Here is a 22,226-nt window from a genome sequence, read left to right as displayed (position 1 = left end):
GAGGCTTTAGATCACTCAGTTCTAAATTGAATGTCTTCATTAAATCTCTCCCTTCGGTGTTCAAGGGGAAATAAAGAAGGTGGGGCAGAAATAGCCTAAGATCCAGAGGGGATCAACACCAAGGAAACAGTGTCTTCCAGATACCACAGGACCGATGCCCATATAAACTCATGGAGCCAGAGGGGATAGACGGCACCTAGGAAGCAGTGTCTTCCAGATGCCACAGGACCGATGCCCATGTGAACTCACAGAGACTGTGGAATGCACAGAACCTGCACAGGTGCAAGCCAGATAGAGACCCAGTGCTGAGAGGGGGATGCAAACATGATCTCCCACCTCTAACCAAGAAGTTATCTATATGTGCCAACAAAGGAAAAATTAGTTTTCTCCAATGAAGTCTTACTGGTTATATTAACTACACTTCAGCATAGGATCTATCTCTAGGACTAATTGGCCAACACAAAGTGAACTCGATGGTATTTTTGTATTCTTTTTTTTTTGTCTCATTTTGCTTTGTTTGGGCATTTTTTTTTTACTTTTTTTGCATGCTTATTTTGCTTTCTGTTTGTGTGTGTGTGTGTTTCTTGTTTTTTCCTCTTTATTTCTACATTTTAAAGAGAGAGAGAACATAAAGTTGGGTGGGTAGTAGGATGTGGAGAGGAGAAAAAAGATCGTCAAAATACATTGTATAAAAAACATTTTCAATTAAAAAAAAAACAATTTACTACACGATCCAGCAAGTCCACTTCTGTAAACAGGCTCAAAAGAATTAAAATCCAGGACTCAAGGAGATAGACAGAAGAGAGTCTATGGCCACAGAGAGTCACACTAGCCAAAGGAAGAAAGTCAAGTCTTCAGTAAATGAGTAAGTAGACACAAGAAAGCAACAGAATACTGTCAAGCCAAAAAGAGAAGGAAATGAGCCAGTCACCAAGGAACAAGTCCTATAAGACTCCACTTCCCTTACCCAGTACCTAGAAAAGCCACAGTCACAGACATGAAGGTAGAAAGCTGGTTGCCATAGGGAGGAAAGAGGAACAGGCAGCTATTTAATAGGCATAGGATTTGAGTTCTGCAGATGTTTAAAATGTTCTGGATATGGATAGGGTGACGTGTGTACAAACTGTGAGTATTCTTTATATTAATTTCCTATAGTGTAGATTAAAATATAGAAAAACTTCTGGTATAATTGAAGCAAAACCAAAGTGTATTCCCTACCAATAGGTCAGATGAGTTTGTTGCTTTAGAAATACTAGACATTTAATTAACATATTATCTCTCATGTGACAGGTAGTAGAATTTTATAACTATAGAATTTATAATTACGACTGTGTATCTTGGTGTACAGAATAGCCATATCATATAGTGTTGGAATAGACAATATATACATTTCCATGTGGTATGTTTATGTGCATACATATACTTATTATATAGCCCTTTTATGTCTAAACCAGAAATGATTGAAGTTAAAAGGTGTTATTTACTGATCAGGCCAAGTAGACATATCAGAAAATAAAAAACAAACAAACAAAAGCAGCAACAAAAAAACCCAACTTTGTTCTCAATGTAGTTCTCGGGAGCAGTTGAAAAGCTGATCTAACGGCAGAAGGGAAAGGCGTGGGCTCTTACCCCGGAGTTTGAGTGCCGGCTGGCTCTTCCATGCTTTGGGCATCATTTCTCTTCTTGTCTTCAAGACAAATTGGCTGTTAATGAACTTGCAGATACTGGAGATGCTGAAGGTGACTTGAGGGTGGATGATGGAGAAATATTCATCTATCCCAAACTTCTGGGTCAGAAGTCCAGGGACATACTTCTGAATATTCACTCCAGCTTGCTTGACCCTTAGCTATCCACAGAGGACACACGTCAGTCTGGGGATCAGAAAGCAACTTCCACCACCGGCTTTCCCTGAGATATGACATTTGGGCTTTGCTTTGCAACTCACTGGGGAGAAGGATCAGTGACGGAATAAACATAATAAAACTATCATTTTTTTAAATGGTCAAACCTGCGGCTGATGTTGGAAGAGGAATGGCATAGCATGGGGCTGCTCAGAAGCCTTTTCTGACTGCCAAGAGGCATTAAGGCTCTCAACAAGGCCAGTAGTTTCATCCTGTCCTATCTTTCCCTGTCCCCCACACAACCCCTGTCCCCAGTCCATCCTGGAACTAGGGCAAGGTTTCTTTGCTCTCTCCAGAGAATGTACAGGAGAAGCACGAACTGGGGACCGTGACATCACCTGCCCAATACCAGCACAGTGTCTGGGAGCCTTTACTAACCATAAGAACTCAGGTAAGCCACAGAAATCACCTTCATGTATCATTCTGTTCCCGTTCTCCTATACCCAAAAGCTGAAAGGGAGGGGAGTATTTAGAACAGACTGAATTGAAAGCAATGGCATGAATCATGATGTTGTAGCATTGGAAAAACATGAGCATTCATTGGCTTATAATTCTGTTTTCCACCTATGGGTGTTTTCTTACTGCCATGATACCATCATGTCTCTGAGGGAAGACACTACACTCAGGTGAGTATATGTCATAGAGTTCATGCTGAGCAGGCAATTGACACATGATGTGCATTTGAATTTCAACAAACAGATATTTGGGACGAAATTCATTTAGCATACATGCCCTTTAAATAAATAAAAAGAGAAATTAACTCAGTTCACATGTCTGTATCATGTGTCTACAGCTGTTTTGGTTTTGAAGTGTAATCTTTCAGTATGCAGCCCAGGCTGACCTTGAACTTAAGTCTTGCCTCAGCCCCCTGAGTGCTGTGATTATAGATGTTTGCCATCAAACCCCAGCTCCAGTTAAAAGGTTATTTTATCCTGGGAAATTGATAGCCACCAAATTAAATGGCCATGTTCACAGCCCCACAGAACACAGCAGGGAGCACTACTAAGAATGAACACCATGGAGAGGTTAAGAATCAGTTGTGCTCAAGGGGGGAGCAGGTCATGTTTAGGACCATGGCTATAGAGTGCGATGCCTCTTTCTGGAGTGAATTTTAAGGTCTTCAGCCTTCCTTTCTGATCATAAACTTTCCCATTTATTCACTGGTTCCACTTCCTTGCTCTATTGACCCAAGGAAGATCATGCATTTCTGAAGCTTCAAGAACACGAAATGAAGTCAAAGGCCCCTCCAGGGCAAAGTCTAGTCTCTTAAGCCCCGTGAACTTGGGGATCTAAGTCCTTACCAGCCATCACGACAGTGAATTGAGCTCCCCATCCCTGGTTTAGCCCCAAGCCCAAGCTTCTGAAAGAAAGGAGCTCTTACTGCTTCGTCAAAAACAAGGTGGAAAGGAAAAACACCGCAGAACACCTCCTCTTCAACCCACAGTCTCTCGGGATAGACAGGCTGGAAGGTGTCCCCGAGGGGCCCTAGGCACGCAGAGAGAAAAAAAAAGCCCTAGTGAGAGGCCCCTGCGGAGCCACTTGGACAGGGTTAGAATCTTAAGTGTGTCCCGAGAAAAGTGTGATTCCCACTCCTTAGCACAGGCTCCCTCAGCATCTCCAGATGGCCACCGCAATTATTCCTCCAAATTAAAACAAACAGAACATTTGCGACCAGGTTGAGAAGCCCTCCTGCCCCCTGCCAAGTTTCTGCCCACTGCTGAAGAGTTAGTTTCTGGGCCAATTGAGTATGTCTCGCCATGAAAACAGAACTGGCATTGAATGGTGACAAGCAGACAATGAGCCAGGAGAGGAGTGGGTATGTGCCCGGCCCAGCATCGGGGACATTTGCCATGCAGCTTTTCAGACTGACAGTTTAGGGTGGCACGTGAAAATTTAACCAACAGTCCTATTTGGCAGGGGGTGCAGATTCTCAATGGAGCCTTTTTTGATATGAAAATCTCCCAGACAAAGGATGCCAACTGTGTTTGCCACAGCTTGAAGGACTCAGAATGCAGCTCTTTGAGCCCCGCACACCCTCCCCCCCATGCCTGTCATTTGACCTACCGGGCCATGACAAGGAGCATCTAGCTCCCTTCTTCTGCTGGGTCAGAGCTCTGATGGCGACTTGAGTGTCAGGTGCCGGGTGACAGACTCACTCGGCGCCCAAAGACCCAATGTGTCGAGCTTACCACCTTCACCGTGTGAATGGAAAGCTGGACAGCACTGTCCCAGGTCACAGCTCCTCAGAGACAGAGACAGGCATGGGCTTTCTTGGTTCTTGCCTTCTGTCCTTCGAACTGCTGGCTGGCTGTGGTTAGCCACAGATTTCCAGTCCAGAAACACACCCCAGTTAAGAAGGCCTGGGTCCAGAAGAGAGGCAGAATTCACTGCGCCCAGGATGTCTGTGCTCAGCTTCCTCTTCACAGGCACCTCCTGGGACTGAGCCCATGCTAGTGGCTTTCCTATTCCAGAGACGATGGTGTCTCCATGCGGACCAGCACAAAAAAGCTGTTGCATGGCAAGTTGGAAGCTGATTTTAAAAGTTAAAAAACACAGATGCCAAATCCAAGCTCCGAGGGAATTGGGGGCCTTGAAATAATAAAGCATTTTGCTCTCTTTGCGTAAGGGGGCTCTTCTTCTGCAAACATGGCAGTTATTCTGATCTAAGAGCTGGGCCCAGGAGAACAGCACACTTACCATTTCCAGACATGACTGATGTCCTCCCATCCCAGTGAGATTTCTCCCCACGGCAAACAGCGCTGTTCAAAACTTTCTTCTTCTTCCTAAGGAGCCTTGTCTTGAGAGCCTGAAGAGGGCAGAGAGGGAAGCTCAGGCACCAAGTTGCAGGGCATGAACAAGCCTTGCCTGATGCTGCTGGGCCCATCTTTGGGTACTGAAGAATGTTGGTGGCTGGGGAGACAGCGTGAGGGCTCGCGAGATCAGTTCTGTCAAGAGCCTGAGGCTCCAAGGTGTACTTTCTGGTCCTTGAGTCCTCAAGTCATTTCTCTGAGGAAGCCATATATATATATATATATATATATATATATATATATATATACACACACATACATACACATATATATACATACAAGCTCTGCAGGGAATGCTTAGAGGGTCGTGGTTTTCTAAGTGTCGCTCTGAGACTATGTCCCAGGGTGAATTACAAACTTTGGCAAAAGCAGGTAGGAAGGATGCTCACCAGTCTCCCTTTACAATAGCAAAAGGTTCGTAGCGACTGAATAGTTGCTATCTAACTATGATAAGTAGTTATCTATGCAGCCAGGTAACTATAGTTTCCCAGGGGAAGATATCCACACACAAAATGAGCAGCAGGAAATAACTCTCCCTAGGCAATAGACGTGTGGGTCTTGGTGGACCGTGAGCTGATCACACACCAAACAGAACCCTCCTCTAGGTTGGTGAGTCACTCTCAGCTTGGGCCAAGGGAGTGTGCAGAGGGTTTGTGAACTCTTTACTGGTTCAGACTGTTGATACTTTTAAAACTGCCCAGGCCCGATAACGATCATCTCAGCCTCCATCCAGTTCCCACCATAAGACCTATGAGGCAGGCAGTGTGACAATACTCCTCTTGTGGACCCTTCCCCCATTGCCAGAGCTCTTTCTCCTGTTTCCCTAATAAATTTGTGTTCATTCTGATTACCACTTATCCCCGTTTCCTTCTTCTTGGATGTGAGACAACAAATTCAGAAGCTACTGGCTCATCGGTGGCTGTCATTTGTCTGACACCTAGAACCTGAGGCAAGCTCACCAAGAATGGAGACAGTCCCCACTACTTTCAAAAACCCATAGCACCCTTCCTGATGTTGGGCAATTATTATTTTAAGGTGTGCTGCTTTTGTTTATGCTACATTTGTTTAACTCTGTGAAGCTGTGATTCTTTGCCTGTCTAAAACACCTGACGTTCCTAATAAAGAGCTGAATGGCCAATAGCAAGACAGGAGCAAGGATAGGCGAGGCTGGCAGGCAGAGAGGATAAATAGGAGAAACAAGGATGAGGAGGACCATGAGAACAAGGAAAGAAAGATGTCAGGGGTCAGCCACTCAGCTACCCAGCAAGCCATGGAGAAAGAAGTAGAGAAAGATACACAGAAATAGGGAAAGATAAAAGCCCAGAAACAAAAGATAATCATGATGACTTAAGTCAAGAAAAGCTGGAAAGAAACAAGCCAAGCTAAGGCCGGGCATTCATAACTAAGAATAGCCTCCATGAGTGATTTATCTGGGAGCTGGGTGGCAGGCCTCCCCTCACCCCCCCCCCACCAAAAGCCAAAAGAATAAAAGATTAAACCATCACACACACGTGAGGTTGAAAACTCTTCTGTGAGTGAACCCTGAGCTTTGCATGTTCTAAGACATAACCCCCGGGCTCCAGGAATCATAGTCCTATCTGCAGATATGGAGATATGGAGAGATCTTAACACACGTGGCATATAAACTGGCAACGCTCACCTTCCGTGCTACAGCTGAGGTGGTCAAGGATGGCTCTTGACTGCTCAATGGACCTGGAACTGATTCCACCTGCTAATAGACACTGAGACCCTGATAGGTCCGCTCATTGCAAGCTGATTGCAAAAGAAGATACCAACTTCCAACTCCAAATCCTTTGCCTTGGTTTGTCGTTGAGGTTTTAAGAGAGGGTTCTTGTTCTTCATCCCAGATTGGCCTCAAACTTATAGCAATCTTCCTGTCTCAGCATCCCATTATAGGTATGAACTATACCTATACCTGACTTTGACATTCTTATATGTGAACATTTGACAGGCTGAGGTTCATCCTAGAAAGTCTGCATTAAGTTATCCTTGACTTTGCGGTTCTCAGCTAGAAGTGAGTTTTACCCCCACCTCTGGTCTACAGACATTGGCAATGCCTGGAAGCAATTTTGATCACTCCAACTAAGGGACAGGGTTCTAGTCACGCTGGAGAGATAGATGTCTGTGAGGGGGCGGAGGATCCTACAAAGCACAGCCCATCACAACCCAGAATAATCTGGCCCGCGGTGTCAATCAAGTCAGGCTTGGGACAGCTTGCCTTGAATTCCACTGCTCAAGGCCCACTCATTTGTGTTGTTTGCACAGACTGTTCCAGGACAAGTAGCCCATCCTGGGGAAACTACGCTCTCTGAAGACACAGTGGATCGGTACCTCTTGGTCTGTGTTGATGTCCTCACCGTCCTGTGACCTGTTTGTCTTTGCGGTTCTCGTCTGTCTGCGAGCGTTTTGCACAACCAGAAACACGACATGTTCCTTTTTCCCTGTCCTCTCCACCTCTTCATTCATGTCAAGGATACTCATGGCCACATCAGTGTCAAAAAAGTCCTTGGCCACAGCTTCAATGATGCCTGCAGAAAAATGGCAGCTGTGGGTGAGGAATGGTAGAAGACGACACACTGCCAGGCACCACTAACTTTTCCAGTTGTGCAACCCTGTGGGTTTTCTTTAGTTCACTATGCCCGTGTCTCGCCTCAAGATAGACATCCTGTAATGGCTCAGAGGGAAGAGTAGACAGGGATTTAAGTTTTGAGAGTCTGAATACTATGAATATATTTAATTTAATTTAATATATTTAATGAATATATTTAATTTAATACTATGAATATATTTAAGTTTCTGCTTCAGCATCTATTCATGCTTTTATTCCAGAAAGACATCTAACCCACTAGACAAACTCTGTAAAGGGAAGCAAAATTCCAGTGGAAATGAGTTAAAGCTCATGTGTTCAGAACTATTGTTCTGGGGATCCATCTAGGGCTGAAATATAAAATATGAAGAAAGCACCACAGTATCTACATTAGCAAGGGATGAGCAGCAGCAACTCCACATGCAGTGATAGGAGACTTAAGGGGAGCGTGGCACAAAATACCCACTGGCCTATACAGGATTTCGGGGCAGGGGATGTATTTCCGTAGAGGAATATGTGTACTTAGAATGCAGGAGGCATTGGGTTCAAAGTACAGACTAAATACCAAGACTTTTCTACAATGCTGAATTCTTTTGAAGAATCAATAGATACAACAGTCTCCACAGAATTATCACAGCTATGCAAACAACGGCAGGGTGTTAAAGATCATGTCTTCTGGTGTTCTGGAATTACTGTAAAAGTCTCCAGATCCTTAAGATCACGGCAAAGAAGCCGGTCACTCTAGGAGAGGGCGTGCCCTCCTCGCAGCGGGTGTATGGCCACCCTAGAGAGTGTTGGGATGCGCTGATCCATTTCCTACCTGGTACAATGTGGCACAGGCCATTTCTGTCCGAGTAGTAATGGAGAAGCATAGCCCCGTCAACTCCTCCCTCTACGCGAAAGGATGGAGCATTCATTTCCTAGTGAACAGACACAGCACATTTTCCCAACAGGGAAAACAAGTTGTTTATATTAAGGCCCATAGTATATTTTTATTTTTCTAGGTTAATATACAAAATAATGAGTTTAACCACAGCGCCTTTATATATTATGTTTTGTTCTTATTCTGTCCACTCCCAGACTGGCCCTACACCTCCTCCAGCAGGCTCCCTTTCTTCTTCACTTTATACCCTTGGTCTTAATTCTCACATGTAACCATCACCTCTCCTCCCCACCTCTCTTAAGATCTCTCGTTCCTCTCATGAACCCCTTTCTGTTCTGTAATGCTAACACAATATACATTAACATATATGCATTAAAATATACACATATGTATATTTACACACACATAATTTAAAAAGTACTTGAGTTACTTATTTTTACGTTATGTGTATGAATGTTTTGCTGTGTGTGTATGGGTACCACATATGTGCCTGGTGCCTGTGGAGGCCAGAGAGGGTCTCGGATCCTCTGGAACTGGTGTTGCAGATGGCTGTGAGCTGCCATCTAGGTGCAGGGAAATGAGCCCAGGTCCTCTGAAGAACAGTAAGCTTCCTTAATCACTATGACATCACTCCCGCCCCTTCTTGTAAATTTTATTTTTGAGACAGGGTCTCTCTGTGTAATCATAACTGGTCTAGAATTCACTATATAGACTGGCCTGACCTCAAACTCACAGAAATCTGCCCCCCTCTGCCTCTCAAATGCTGAGATTAAAGGAGCACACCACCACACATGGCCTGCACATACATGATTTTAAACCCAGGATTACCTATGGGAGAAAACACATGGTATTTGTCTTTCTGAGTCTGGCTTCTTTCACTTAACATAATCACTTCCAGTTGCATCCACGTTCCTGAAAAATGTCATGATTTTATTTTTCTATATAGCTGCAAAAACTCAGTGGTGTATGCATATCATATTTCCTTTGTCCATTGATGGGCATCTAGGCTGGTTCCATGTCTTGACTGTTTGTATAGTTCAGCAATAAACATGCATGTGTATCTCTCTAGCTGGCTTAGAGCCCTTGGGTATATGCCCAAGAATGGTATAGCTCTCTCATAAACTATGATTGTGTGAAGCAGTAGTAGGTACCCATTAGCACACACAGAACTAGAATAGTGTGTACCCTTTACTATACACACAAAAGTACAACAGTATTTATAATAGATAAATAATAATAAGCACACACAGATCAACAATAAGATGCATACATTACCACCCATAGAACTATGTCCCCATTATCTCTCCACTCGCATAGCACCACTACTTCAGCTCCTGTTGAGGAAGCTTACCCCGAGTCTCACCCGGGGAACTTACAAAGGAGATTAATGAGAGAACCACTGCTAAGCCTCCATGCCAGGCTGCTCCTATACACCCCCAAGGTTTAGCTGTCACCGTGCTTGGCCTATGACCAAGCCGTGTGAGCATTCTCACTTGGGAAGATGAGCAGCTCAGAGACCTCACAACTGGAAATAATCAACTCGTTTTTGTTCTGAAGGTTGGTTCCACTTGAAAACTAGAACCCTCAAATAACGTTACAGAAAGTAACATTATTTGTCCAGAAATAACTGTAGACCCTTCAGCAGGGCCCTCTTATGATAGGCTAGGAAAAGGTCACTGGGAGGCTCACTGAACAGGGATGTCTTCTCTGAAGGAATGGATGGGGAGGGGGTCCCCTACTGATTGTTCAGCCACAGGTCAGCTCACAAGACACTGGACTTCGGGAGAAGACTAGTGTCCTTCACGGTGCAGGGCTGCTTGAGAAAATAGGTTTCTTCTTGAATTTCATATACTTGTTTTATATTTCTAAAAGTTTATTAGTGTTGGTAGATTATCAGTTTCCTCCCGTATTGAAATAGTCTGTCCTTCAGGGAAGCTTTTTAAGCCATCAGGTAAACAACTCAAAACAGCTTCAGGAAGTTCCCGAAATTGACCAGACTCACTAGGCTTCTTCCTCCCAGAGTAAGCAATAAAGATGGCTGAGGGTCCCTCTCAGACAAATCATGCTACGAAGAAGACCCTGAGACCAGACCAGTTGCCTGGAAGATGTTTAGAATCACTCAGTCACTTGGCAAGGACATGATCCAACTCTTGAGCTTGCTGCAGTCTGTGTCATGTGCTCCAGATTCCCAGCTCTTGTGAACTGTCACTGGAGCTGGGGTGAGCTTTTGGGGTGAGCTAATGAAGCTGTCTGTGAGACATTTCAGCTCCCTCTCCCATATTCCAGAAAGTAATCCCAATAAAAGTCATTGGTTCTTCAAGTCAGACTTGGGTCATTTCTGTGCTCTGGTCTGTCATAGACTCCCAGTTTGGGCTAAATGTGTTACATCTCCCCAGGAAAGGTCTTGTCACCCAACAACAGAGTATGCTATGTTGGTATGAATGTGTGTTTACGTCTCTCTTTGAGTGTTATGTGTGGTGTATGTGTGTATGTGCACATGTGGGGTTAGGAAGATAGGGTCTAACTATTCGCACCCTGCTGGGTGTAATTCGGTGAAGAGATTTGACCGCAGCTGCCGTGTAAGTTCTTATGATGTTGGAACTGTCTATGCTGACCAGAGTGAAGGAAGCACAAAGAGAAGTAATTGTTCAAAAAATGCCTTCCTTGGGTCTACTCCAATATTATAGATCTTTGTGTTGCCTCTTTCAATCCACACATCACAGTGAGGTGGGTTATTTGGTGCCTTATTTTTTTCTGTGTCAAGTGCTTTATACACAGTAGGCATGCAGTAACTATTTAGGACCTGTCAGGATGACTCAATGGGGGGGGGGGGGCTTACTGTGAAAGTGTGAGGACCTGAGTTTAAATCCTGAAAATCCACTTAAAGGTAGGTTTGGTCATCTCAGGTAATCCCAGGATCCCTACGGCAAAATAAGAGCAGATGACAGGATAATATCCAGGTCCAGCTAGCCTGACCTATGCAACCGCAAACCATGAGAGCCCTGTGTCAAACATGAGGTAAAGACGGAACTGACACCTAAGGTTATCTGAGCTCCACATGCCCATGACCCAATACGCACTATACACACACACACACACACAAACACACACCACATACACACTAACACACACTACACATACCACATACACACCATACACGTACACACACATACCACATACACACACATGCACCTACAACACACACACTACATGCACACACATTGCACATACCACATACCCACTACACACACATACACACACTGCACATATTATATACACATCACACATACACACACATGCACCTACAACACACACACTACATGCACACACATTGCACATACCACATACCCACTACACACACATACACACACTGCACATATTATATACACATCACACATACATACACACTGCACATACCACATACACACCACACACACATACACACTGCACATACCACATACACACCACATACACATCACATACACACTAACACACACTGCACATACCACATACACCACACACACACACACACACACACACACGCGCGCGCGCGCTTTCCTTTTGCCTTGATCTGGAAGATGGGAAAAGTATGTTCCCCTTTACCATCCAACAGTGAAGGGGCCATCTGAGCAAGCACTGTCCCACCGTATCCTCATGACCACCCTCCCAGAGTGCTTATGAACACAAAATATAGAAATAATGAAGAAAGTTCTTGGTCAGTTATAAAGGGGTATAAAAATAAACTGTTTTAATCAACTAAGTGGAGCTCATAGGGGCTCACAGAGAATGAAGCGGCAATCACGGACCCTATGTGGGTCGGAGCTAGGTCCTCAGCATGCAGCTGATGACTGTGTAGCTTGGTGTTCTTGCAGGACTCCTGACAGTGGCAGTGGGGCTGTCATGACTCTTGGCTGCTCCTGGGAACCTTTTCCTCATACTTGGTTGCCTTGTCCAGCCTTGATATGAGAGTTTGTGCCTGTCTTATTGTAACTTGTTATGCCACATTCAGTGGCTATCCTTGGGAGGCCTGCTCTTTTCTGAAGGGAAATGGAGGAGTGGACCTGGGGGAGCGGGGAGGTGAGAGAGAGAACTGGGAGGAGTAGAGGGAGGGGAAACTGGTCAGAATGTAATGTTATGAGAAAAGAATAAATAAAACAAACTGCTTTATATAAGCTAATAAACTATTATTTATGCTATGGATGAACACTACATCTTTACAATAAAGCATCTTGATGAAAATCTAAACATCTGAATTTTCAATAAACTCTTCCAGGAACACCAGCAAGGCATGGACTCCAGGAGGACACATCCCGCTTGGGAATGTAGTTTCCTAACACCCCAGTCCGGCACCCCAAGGGGTTAATCAGTGTTGGATGGCTCCCAGTTCTGGCTCCTGGCCCTGCCAAGCTTTTCCCTCTGATACTTCCACAGGCTTAATCTGGTTGCCCAAGCTATTATCAGCTCTACCCAGGCCAAGAGACCTGAAGAGAGATTGGAAAATCCACCCCAACCTGTTTTCCAGCCCTTACTCCCATTGTGCTTGACTTCTCAGATTCATTCCAAGTCTGGGTCCAACCTTCAGAAGTATCCCCTCCCCCAACCACCCGCAAGGCTAGAACTCTGACTTCTTGCCAACCATTTATAAAGAAAGCCACTGGGTAGTCATCTTCCTTTCTATCCTCTAAGAGAGCTACTGGGCCCACTGATGCCAGATTGTGCAGATCCTCAACTGGCAACACTTCCTTTCTTCCTTCCTTCCTTCCTTCCTTCCTTCCTTCCTTCCTTCCTTTCCTTTCCTTTCTTTTTCCCCTCTCTCTCTCTCTCTCTCTCTCTCTCTCTCTCTCTCTCTCTCTTTCTTTCCCTCCTTCCCTCTCAGAACCACCAAGGCAAAGCCCAGATGGCCTTACCTGATAAGACAGTGCCAGGTAACTGTGAAGGGCATCTAGGTTTTCAATAAACTCCGTGAGATTTCCTCCCAGGGTCCGCAGCATCCTGTCATAGCCAGACATCTTACAGAACTTGAAGAAGTATTCTCCAAAGAGCTTCAGAATGGCTTCCATGGATACATCTATGGAATACATACCCCAGTAAGGTCCTGAGGTGGGGTTATCCCTTCGGTAGTCTTTATCCAGATCCAAAGTGCTCAGATCCTGCTGCTGGGAGACTCATGTCTATTCCTTCACCTTCATCGTCGGTGACACATCTGGAATCACCTTAAGGCATCATAAAGAGCTGGGAGCAGCCCTGGTTCACTACGAGTCCCTCCCAAGCTCCCTCACTCTTTTCTGTAACAGCTAAGACAGATATTTCCCAGGGGTTCGAGCGAGAGCTGTAGAGCTAGTGTTCTCCCTTGAGCACTGATCTTTTGCCCAGATCCAGGTTAACTTAGGGCAGGGTAGAGCGCCCCCCATTTTGCTCACCACCTTGTGCACCTTCAAACAACAGTCTGCCATGGAACTGAAGGCTGACTCAGAGCTGACAAACACGGAAATACAAAACGAATTTGCCCAAAATTCATCTAAAAGATGAGAGCAAATACCTGTGATGTTGCCCCCTCTCTCTCTCTCTCTCTCTCTCTCTCTCTCTCTCTCTCTCTCTCTCTCTCTCTCTCTCTCTCAGCTTCCTTGGGTCTCTGTCTCCCTTCAGGGTTGTTTTCAGATGAAATTCTCCATAATGAATTCCCTGCCAGTCTCGAGGCCACCCCAACTATGCTCTCCCTGCATATTGTGCTTCCGGCTTCCTAACTAACAGGCAATCTCATGGGCAGCAACTGAGTCTTACTTATTTTCTTTAGCTAGATACAAATTAAGTAATGATGAATTCCTGAGTTATCTACAATCAAAGATGGGGGTATGGCCCTGTGTCTCCCCATTTCTCATCTGCGTGGTGGGGGCAGGGAGCATTTTTCAAGTGTAGTCTGGAGTTCCTGCAATGTTCGATAGTCAGTTATTCTCGGAGCATGCTAGGATCTTGAAAATAGATGATCCTGTTATTGTGTCCCCCTTTTTCCAGGAGGGCAATGGAAGCAAGTTAGAGGCCAGATTTGCTGCCATGTCTCTGACCGATTCCATGTCCTCTGAACCACACCCCACAGCCAAACAAGGTGAAGGCTGCTCTCACTGTCATCGTGGACACAGGACACAGACCTCACTGTTGTGGCCAGCCTGGAGCATCCTGAGATCATTCTCCTATCAGAGTCACAGCTCCTGATGGCATCCTTAGAGGCCGCTTCTCCTGATGGAGCTGCCATCACAGTGAGAAGCTCACCGCCCTCAGAGCACTTCAGTGCAGAATACTCTAGAGTGGCAGGCGTGCAACGTGGTCCTTACTTCCGAGGCTCTGCTCACTGAAGATCGTCTGAACAGTGAGGCCTTACGGTACAATGTTGTGCATAGCTATAAGATACTCAGGAGGCTGAGGCAGGAGGATCACAAACTTTTTGGCATGTCTGGGCTGCAGGATTAATTCAATGCTAGCCTGGACAACCTAGGGAGACCCTGTCTCAAAGTGGAAAGAAGAAGGATAGAGATATAGCTCAGTGGTAGGGGGTCTCTTAACACACATGAGCCCATAGATTCAATCCTTAACAACATGTGCATGTGTGAGTCAACACACACACACACACACACACACACACACACCACAACAGGTTCCGTACAGCTCCCTGTCTATAGCCAGACCTCTGGGAAGATAATTCTTATGGAATCTGAGCTTACACAAATAAATCAAACATAGTTTGCCAAAACCCACTAGCCGTTTCTTCTGAGTCTAGACAATGGTCAGGATAGGAGGGTGGGAGAAAGCCATAGCCTGTGTAAATTGTCTCTTTTGTCCCTCCTAGCTGACAACAGGTTAGTCTATGCCAGAATTCAGGAGCCACCTGCTCAGTCCTAAGTGAACTGAAATAGAACATGTTCTATTCAGGTCTTTCCCGACCCGAGACGCTTGCAGACAGGTGTGCAACTGCCGCTTTCCACTCTTCCCTACCCCTCCCTGCTGCATGAATCCAGCCCATTCAAGCTAAGTCGAAGCAGCTGTGCTGTGCAGCCGCAGCCTGAGCCCTGTGCAGGTGCATCCTGTTACCTGCCAGGAAACCTGCAGGGCTCCCTTCTCCCAGGAGAACCGCCTGTCTGAGTTGACTTACAGCTAAAAACCTGGGGAGGAGGAAACCACAGTATTGGCTGTTTCAGCCCCTGTTGCTTTGTCTCTGGGTGCCCAGCACTGTCAACAGAAAAGTTCCCCCCCATCCGCGGTTAACTTCCTTAGACTGCAACGTGGGCTTAGGTGGGGAGCTGCCATCTGTGCTGGCCTTGAGCCGCTCCCGGGACTCTTCGTGCCGAACGCCTTCCTGAGAGGGGACAAAGGCTCCTTTTCAGATCAGCAGCTGTCTAACTTTTTAATTCAGTTCCACCTCTGTGAATTTAGGATTCCGAGAGCACTCTGATTCCCAGGAGACCAAGGCCATATGGAAAAAGGAGGGAAAGGGAAGAGAGCCCAAAACCCAAGTCGGCTTTAAAATGTTATTTGGTAGTGGGAAGAAAAAGTTCTAGTGTGACCTGTTTTTACAAATGAGACTCAAGATCACATTGGTATAAACAGACAAGCAGAGAAGGGAGGACATCTGTCCTCATGGAAGACTAAATAATAAATGGGAGAGGAATAATACACAGAGAGAATCTCAAGTACTGATCCACAGAGGTCACAGGGGACAGCGTCCCTGAGAACTAAGATCATACAAGAGGGAGTTTGAGAAGTAACCAGACACCTGCATCATCTGAGAGTAGCTTCTCACGAGGTCCTAATTACAGAGAAGAAGTCGGTGGCTTCAGAGCAGAGAAACCTGGCAGATGCCAGCTTCACCAAGTGATCAAAGTTCACATTGCCCACAGCAAGGACACGGAACACCTGCCGCTCCTGACAAAACCAACTGGGAAAGATGAGAGATCACTTCTGTAATCTCCCTGCCAAGAAGCATCAAGAAAAACTAGTAATGATCCCCCCCATAGAGGATACTACCAAGCAGCTGGTGAGAACTTTGGCAAAGGCATCCATGTTATGAACTGTAACAGAGACTGGGAATCTTCCAGACTAAAGAAGCCTGAAACAACAGGACACTATTAAAGGTTTTCTTTCTTTTTTTTTTTTTAAAGAACATTATAGGTCATTTGGAATATTTTTGTTAATATCTACAGGACTGTCTTGACACTCATTACCTGAGTTTGATACTTTCACTCCCCAAGAGAATTTTTAGGGACAAAGGTTATTTTATCAGTGTCTTGCTAACAAGGCAGAGGCTGTGCAGATCCCCAGCCTCAGAGAAGGCTGGAGATGTTCACAGGTGGGGAGGGAGCGGGCATGAAGGGTAGATGAAATGGTTTTGGTACTGTTCTGATAAACTTGTAGTAGGATTGCATTTATGGCGAAGTGAAAGGGTTTAGCTGGTAATCCTGCAAAGAGCTGAAGAGATTGTAGGCAAGATGTCCACAGAGAGCTTGTGTCAGCTGTGGCTGGAGCCACACGCTTCAAGGTTTCATGTCTATAGTCAGAACATTGTCATTACGTTTTAAAATGTCTTTACCCTGCTAGAGACTCGGGCTGAAATATTTTTGAGTGAAATTATAGGAAACCTGAGACTTGTTTTTGGACATTCCAGCAAAAACAAAACCGTAAAATGGTGGAGAGTTACAGACATGAAAAAAGATTGGTAAAATCATTTGATTAGAGAAATGGGGCAAAAGACATGTAGGCCCCAGTCTATGGGTCTCTCTACTGTTGTAGATATACTAAATATCTGTTAAAAGGTGTTTTTGTTTGAATGAAAGATTTCTTCCTTCCTTCCTTCCTTCCTCCTTCCTTCCTTCCTTCCTTCCTTCCTTCCTTCCTTCCTTCCTTCCTTCCTTTTCAAGACAGAATTTCTCCGTGTAACAGTCTTGGTTGTTCTTGAACTCTCTTTGCAAAGCAGACTGGTCTCAAACTCACAGACATATTCCTGCCTCTGCCTCTGCCTCTGCCTCCTGAGTAATGGGATTAAAGGTGTGCGTTAACATGTCTGGCTAAGGATGAAAGATTTCTCTGTTAGCAGGGAAATACCTGCTACGCAGCATCTACGCTTGGCCTCCTCGGAGGTGTGTGGAGCCTTTAACTGGGCTCTTAAATCGGATGTTGTATGAACTTGGGAGGTCAAACTTAACAAGCTTGGCTCTTCTGTGCTGCCCAGAAGTATTTACTTCTTGTGTGGTTACAGCTCTGGGAATTGGAAAACAGAGGCGGACTGTCCAGGGCTGGGGAGAAAGGCCACCTGCTGAAGTCTGGGTGAGGGCTGCAATGAAGCAGCTACCACCTGGAAATCATCTCCTCAACAAAGGGCAGACTTGGAATTGGATTTCTGATGACCCCTGCCCACACCTCATCATCCAAGATTGGGGCAATCAGGACCTATTTCTTATCTCTGTCCCCAGGGGTACCCAGAGAAGCATGCAGGGATCCACAGGACAGGGACTTGCTCTACAACGGCTTTTGTTTACCATGTGAAGCATCCACTCTGTGGGAAAAGCCATTTGTAGAATTCCTTTTCTTGTTTCTATGTGCATGGACAGTGGTTAATGCAGAAAGCAAGAGAGCAAGGGCCATTAGAGGGCTTAGCCTCCAAAGAGACATCTGTGCCATTCCTCCCATACATGAGGCTCTGGGCCATCGAGAAGCTAGCCTGAGTCTGGGGGGACAGGGACAAAGCAACATCTCCTGGGCAGGGCTGCTGGGCTTATGCAATCACATTAGGCATGCTTGTCTGCACAAGGTCAAGCTGGTCAAGCGTGGAGAGGGAAACGGGTTCATGAGCCTCCATCCCTAACTGAGGATGGACAGGTAGTGGTTTGCGGCAGGGAGGGAGCAAAAATCAGTGTTCTTTAGCCCCGTGGCTCCTGGTAGCCCCACCATGCTGCAGGGAACGGCCACATACCTAGGAGTGTATGGGTGGCATACATTGGAGTAATGACTTGTTTTAAAAACAAATAGGAATAAGTATGGGGTGAGTAGGGAGGTAGAGTAGGCCTAGAGGTGATAGAAAGGGCAGGGGCATGAAATTCTCAAGGAGTTAATACAAACATTTTTTAAAGAATATATTCTTCTAAAAAAATACCATTTAGGTCAGTCTTGAACTAAAATGTGCATTTTATTAAAGCAAGACAACTGATAAATATTTTCAGGGTGCAAGATCATTGTCCCACAGCAAAGACAGAGAAGTGTGTGTGTGTGTGTGTGTGTGTGTGTGTGTGTGTGTGTGTGTGTATTTGGAGGTATGTATATCCATGCATGTGAAGGCCAGAGGTCTCTCAATGAACCTGAACCTCTTTGGTTAGGCCAGGCAGGCTGGTCTGTGAGTCCCTGGAATTAGACTGAATCAGGCTGTCTCAATCTCCACTGGGATTGTAGCCTCATGTGACCATGCCAGCCTTTACTCAGGTCCTAGAGATAAAAATTCAAATGTTCACCCTTGTACAGAAAGTATTTCAACCCCCCAACTGCTGTGTATTGAGATTTCATGATCCTAATATTCTATTTGTGTGATGTACCTGCATGCTTATCTTTCTTTTGAAATATAAGCCAACAGATTTTCTAGCGATAACAAGGAGACAAAATTTTTGATAGTCGAAGTGAGCCAAAGAGAAATCATTGTGGTAGAGGCTGGCATTGAGGTTGGAAGGGACAGGGTCATGTCCACACATGAGTCTACAAACTTGTTGCTGCCTCTAAACGTGTTGGTTGGGTTGGAAACAGGACCAGGACATGTGTGTGATGACATCTCCCCACCGAAACTGCTAGCACATTTAAGAGTGTTCTATAGAATCATTACCAAACACACAAGGCAAGTGTTCTACAGAATCACTATCAGATGTGCAGGCTGAGTGTTCTACAGTATTGTCACCAAATGCACAGAGCGAGTGTCCTACAGTATTGACACCAAATGCACAGAGCGAGTGTCCTACAGTATTGTGACCAAATGCACAGAGCAAGTGTCCTACAGTATTGACACCAAATGCAGTGTTCTGCAGCACTGCTATAAAACTATGCAAGATGAGAGAAGATGCACAGAATTGCTTATTTCTGAAGACCTAGACACTTGTTAGAGTTTCTAATCCATGAGGACACATGTAACAACATGCCACAGATGGGCCTTTAACCACAGAGCTTTGTTTTCAGACTGTGGTGGAGGCAGCTCGAGATGCTGACCGGGATGGTTTCTTGTGAGGCTCTTATGGGCTCATGAATGATTGTTTTCCTGCTCTGTCCTCACAGGAAAAAAGAGACAGGCTGGGCCTCTGGTGTCAATTCACAGTGGGGCACTTTACGTCTAAACCTAGTTATTTTCTAAACTCCATCACCAACACCTGGCAACCAACACCTTAAGAGGTAAATTTTGTCAGGGCACAGTTCAATCCACAATGGCTCTTAGCTAAAATCAGATATTGTTTGTTTTACCTTAGAAAACAAACGATTTTTGTCAAAAATTCATTCTCTAGATTATGAAACAGCAGGCTTCTTCTCTAAAAGGAACTTATAGAAGGAACACTTTAAGCTTCATGACCCATATGGATTCCATTGGGACAACTCAATTCTAACGATATACCACAGAAGACATATAGATAATATGTAAACAAATGGGCACGGCTGTATTTCAACAAGACATTATTTACAAAACTAAATAGGGACCCAGATCTGGTCCGTGAACTACTTTGCAGACACTTTTCTGAACACTGGCCAGAGGGCTCAGAGCACTATTATGAAAGTTGACCACAGCCATTTGACGTGACCAGCAAAGCTCTGACACTACTCTTAAGCGAGGCCAGTGGTGCACCCACGTTTCTCTGAGGTTCAACACTCAGTCACATTTGCTGAGGTCCTAAGCATTTTGCACACTGACCGCTTCATGGCTTACAGTTGGGATTTCACTGATTATTCGATCCCAAGTGGTCAGCCCTAAACACGTTTGCATGAGCAAATAGACTCAGTAGAATGTTTCTAATAATTAAAGGAGAAGAAGCCATAAATCTGAGGCAGAGTGTGTGTGGGGGGGGAACAGAAATGGTTGGTGGGGGGAATGGGGTGGAAATGATGAAACACTAAACGTTTAAATATTTAATTTTTAAAAACTGATAACTAATCTTAAAAAGAAGCAAGAGTGTGGCCATGATTTGGGAAAGGATATTTCATACCACAATCACACATTTGCTTTTTTTTTTTGTCCTTTCGTGTTTTTAGATTGGCACAGAAGATATGAAATATCGTTACGGCATTTTCCTGTGTTTTAGGGGGTTCCTCTCACTCTTATTCCCAGCCACTTAAGGAAGCCATGTCTAAGCTGGACATGATGGTTAATGCCTACAGTCTTAGTACTTCAGAAGCTAAGCCAGGAGGCTCACCATGAGTTCAAGGCCAGCCTGGGCTACAATGTGAGACACTCCCACCCCTAATAAAATAAACAACACAATGACAAAGATCTAAAAAAATCCCCTTGGCAGGTGTATCAAAAGATAACTGAGAGGAGCAGGCCTACGGTTGTGTGTCAGGCAAGGCATTCCGGGGAGAAGAAGTGAGGCCGGTGGTCAGGTTCCTAGTGTCCCGACCCTACAGAGCAGAGTATACACCCTGAACCAGGACTCTGTGTAGAAAGGCGGCTGCCAGCTGCCCTGACGAGGTGCACTGCCACAAACCTGCCCTGCTAGGGGCTGTGATTGCCAGGAGTCTGCAGGGGCCTGGGGCTATGAAAGGAAGAGACCATCAGTGGCTTTGGGAGGGGTCTGAGAATGTGGCTGCGCAAAGTCTGAGTGCTGGAAGCTGAAGGGAGGAGTGTCCCCTCATTTCACTCCAATGTGACAGCGCCAGTCTTAGGCCCCTCCCTGTCTCCTAGCAGGAGGTGCAGCTGGCAAGGGCCAGGGTTTGTCTAGATTCCTCCCGGCTCCAGACACTGCCCCTCTAGCCCCTGTGTGTCTCTGAGGCTCTAACACAGACCAGACAGTCTGAGGAACCAGTGTAGCAGGTGACGCAGAGCTGACAGGGGTGGAGGGTACCGCCTCACACACTCCCTTGCTCCTCTCTCCTGGCCTGACAGGATTTCAGTCTCTCCCTGATGCAGATCCTCGGATCCAGAAGTTCATGAACGTGAGAAGAGATGCCAGTCATGTTGTCATGTGTAAGACAAGGAAAGAGCGCTCTGTCTGTCCCTTCTAGATGCCGGGCTAATGTTGTCAGCCTGGCTTTACCTTTAGGGTTCATTTCATATTTATTCAAAGTCTGCTCTAAGATTTTCATATACTTTGTGTTTTAAGGGAAAGAGATTTTTAAAAATAATTTTTATTAGTGTTTTTCTTTGACAAATTTTATCTGTGGATGTGCAGCCATCTGGTTATTATCACCCCATGCTTTATCCCCCTTCCACCCTCGCCAGTTGCCCTCCTCAGTCCTTTTCTTAGATTCATGCATTTTTGTGTTTTGTCTTCTGACCTGCTGAGTTTCACAAGGGCCTCCAGTGGGTTTTGAACTACCCTAGAGGGCTCCCTTGTGACCTCTCCCTCAGAACTTCTCAATAGCCAACAGTTGTACAAGGTGAGGTATGGGTCCCATGAGTCCCTCCCTGACCCAGGTTGGGCCAGCGACAGGCCCAGACTTGTGGAGACTCTGGGCAGGCAACTGTAATTGCTGTGAGATCCCACCTGCCACGGCTGTCCACACCACTCTTTCTTGGCCCTTCTTTCATATTCTTTCCTCCTCAACCCTTTTAATCAGAGATTTTTAGACTCAAAAGAGAAGATAGCAAATTTACTGCCTTGCCCACTGCAAACCCTGAGCCTCACAGCCATGTGGGGTCAGCCATAGTTAGCTGTCCAAGCTCTTCGGGGGCACCTGCAGGGCAGGTGACTGTGGTACCTGCGGCTGCATTTAACCCTGTAACTGTCGGACACTTTTCTCATTGAGATTCTAGTTACTGTTTTGGGCACCAAAGGCTCAGTGAAACTGGCCCCAAACCA

General features: G+C 45.5%; 1 protein-coding gene across 1 annotated transcript in view; it reads right to left on the bottom strand.

The window, feature by feature from the left end:
• The window catches only part of LOC119799813 (guanylate cyclase soluble subunit beta-2-like), a 56,084-nt gene that overhangs the window by 17,691 nt on the left and 16,167 nt on the right, over window positions 1-22,226 (bottom strand). Inside the window, exons 3-8 of the mRNA XM_042054080.1 lie at window positions 13,110-13,270; window positions 8,140-8,239; window positions 7,064-7,260; window positions 4,599-4,707; window positions 3,283-3,386; window positions 1,630-1,846 (exon numbers count right to left, since the gene is read on the bottom strand). Of these exons, the coding sequence (XP_041910014.1) occupies window positions 1,630-1,846; window positions 3,283-3,386; window positions 4,599-4,707; window positions 7,064-7,260; window positions 8,140-8,239; window positions 13,110-13,270 (888 nt within the window). The remainder of the gene's footprint in view (window positions 1-1,629; window positions 1,847-3,282; window positions 3,387-4,598; window positions 4,708-7,063; window positions 7,261-8,139; window positions 8,240-13,109; window positions 13,271-22,226) is intronic.

Source organism: Arvicola amphibius, chromosome 13 (assembly GCF_903992535.2).
Source record: "Arvicola amphibius chromosome 13, mArvAmp1.2, whole genome shotgun sequence".
NCBI classification, from domain to species: Eukaryota; Metazoa; Chordata; class Mammalia; order Rodentia; family Cricetidae; genus Arvicola; species Arvicola amphibius.
The sequence above is the reverse complement of the archived record's forward strand: the minus strand, read 5'-3'. Positions and strand labels throughout refer to the sequence as shown.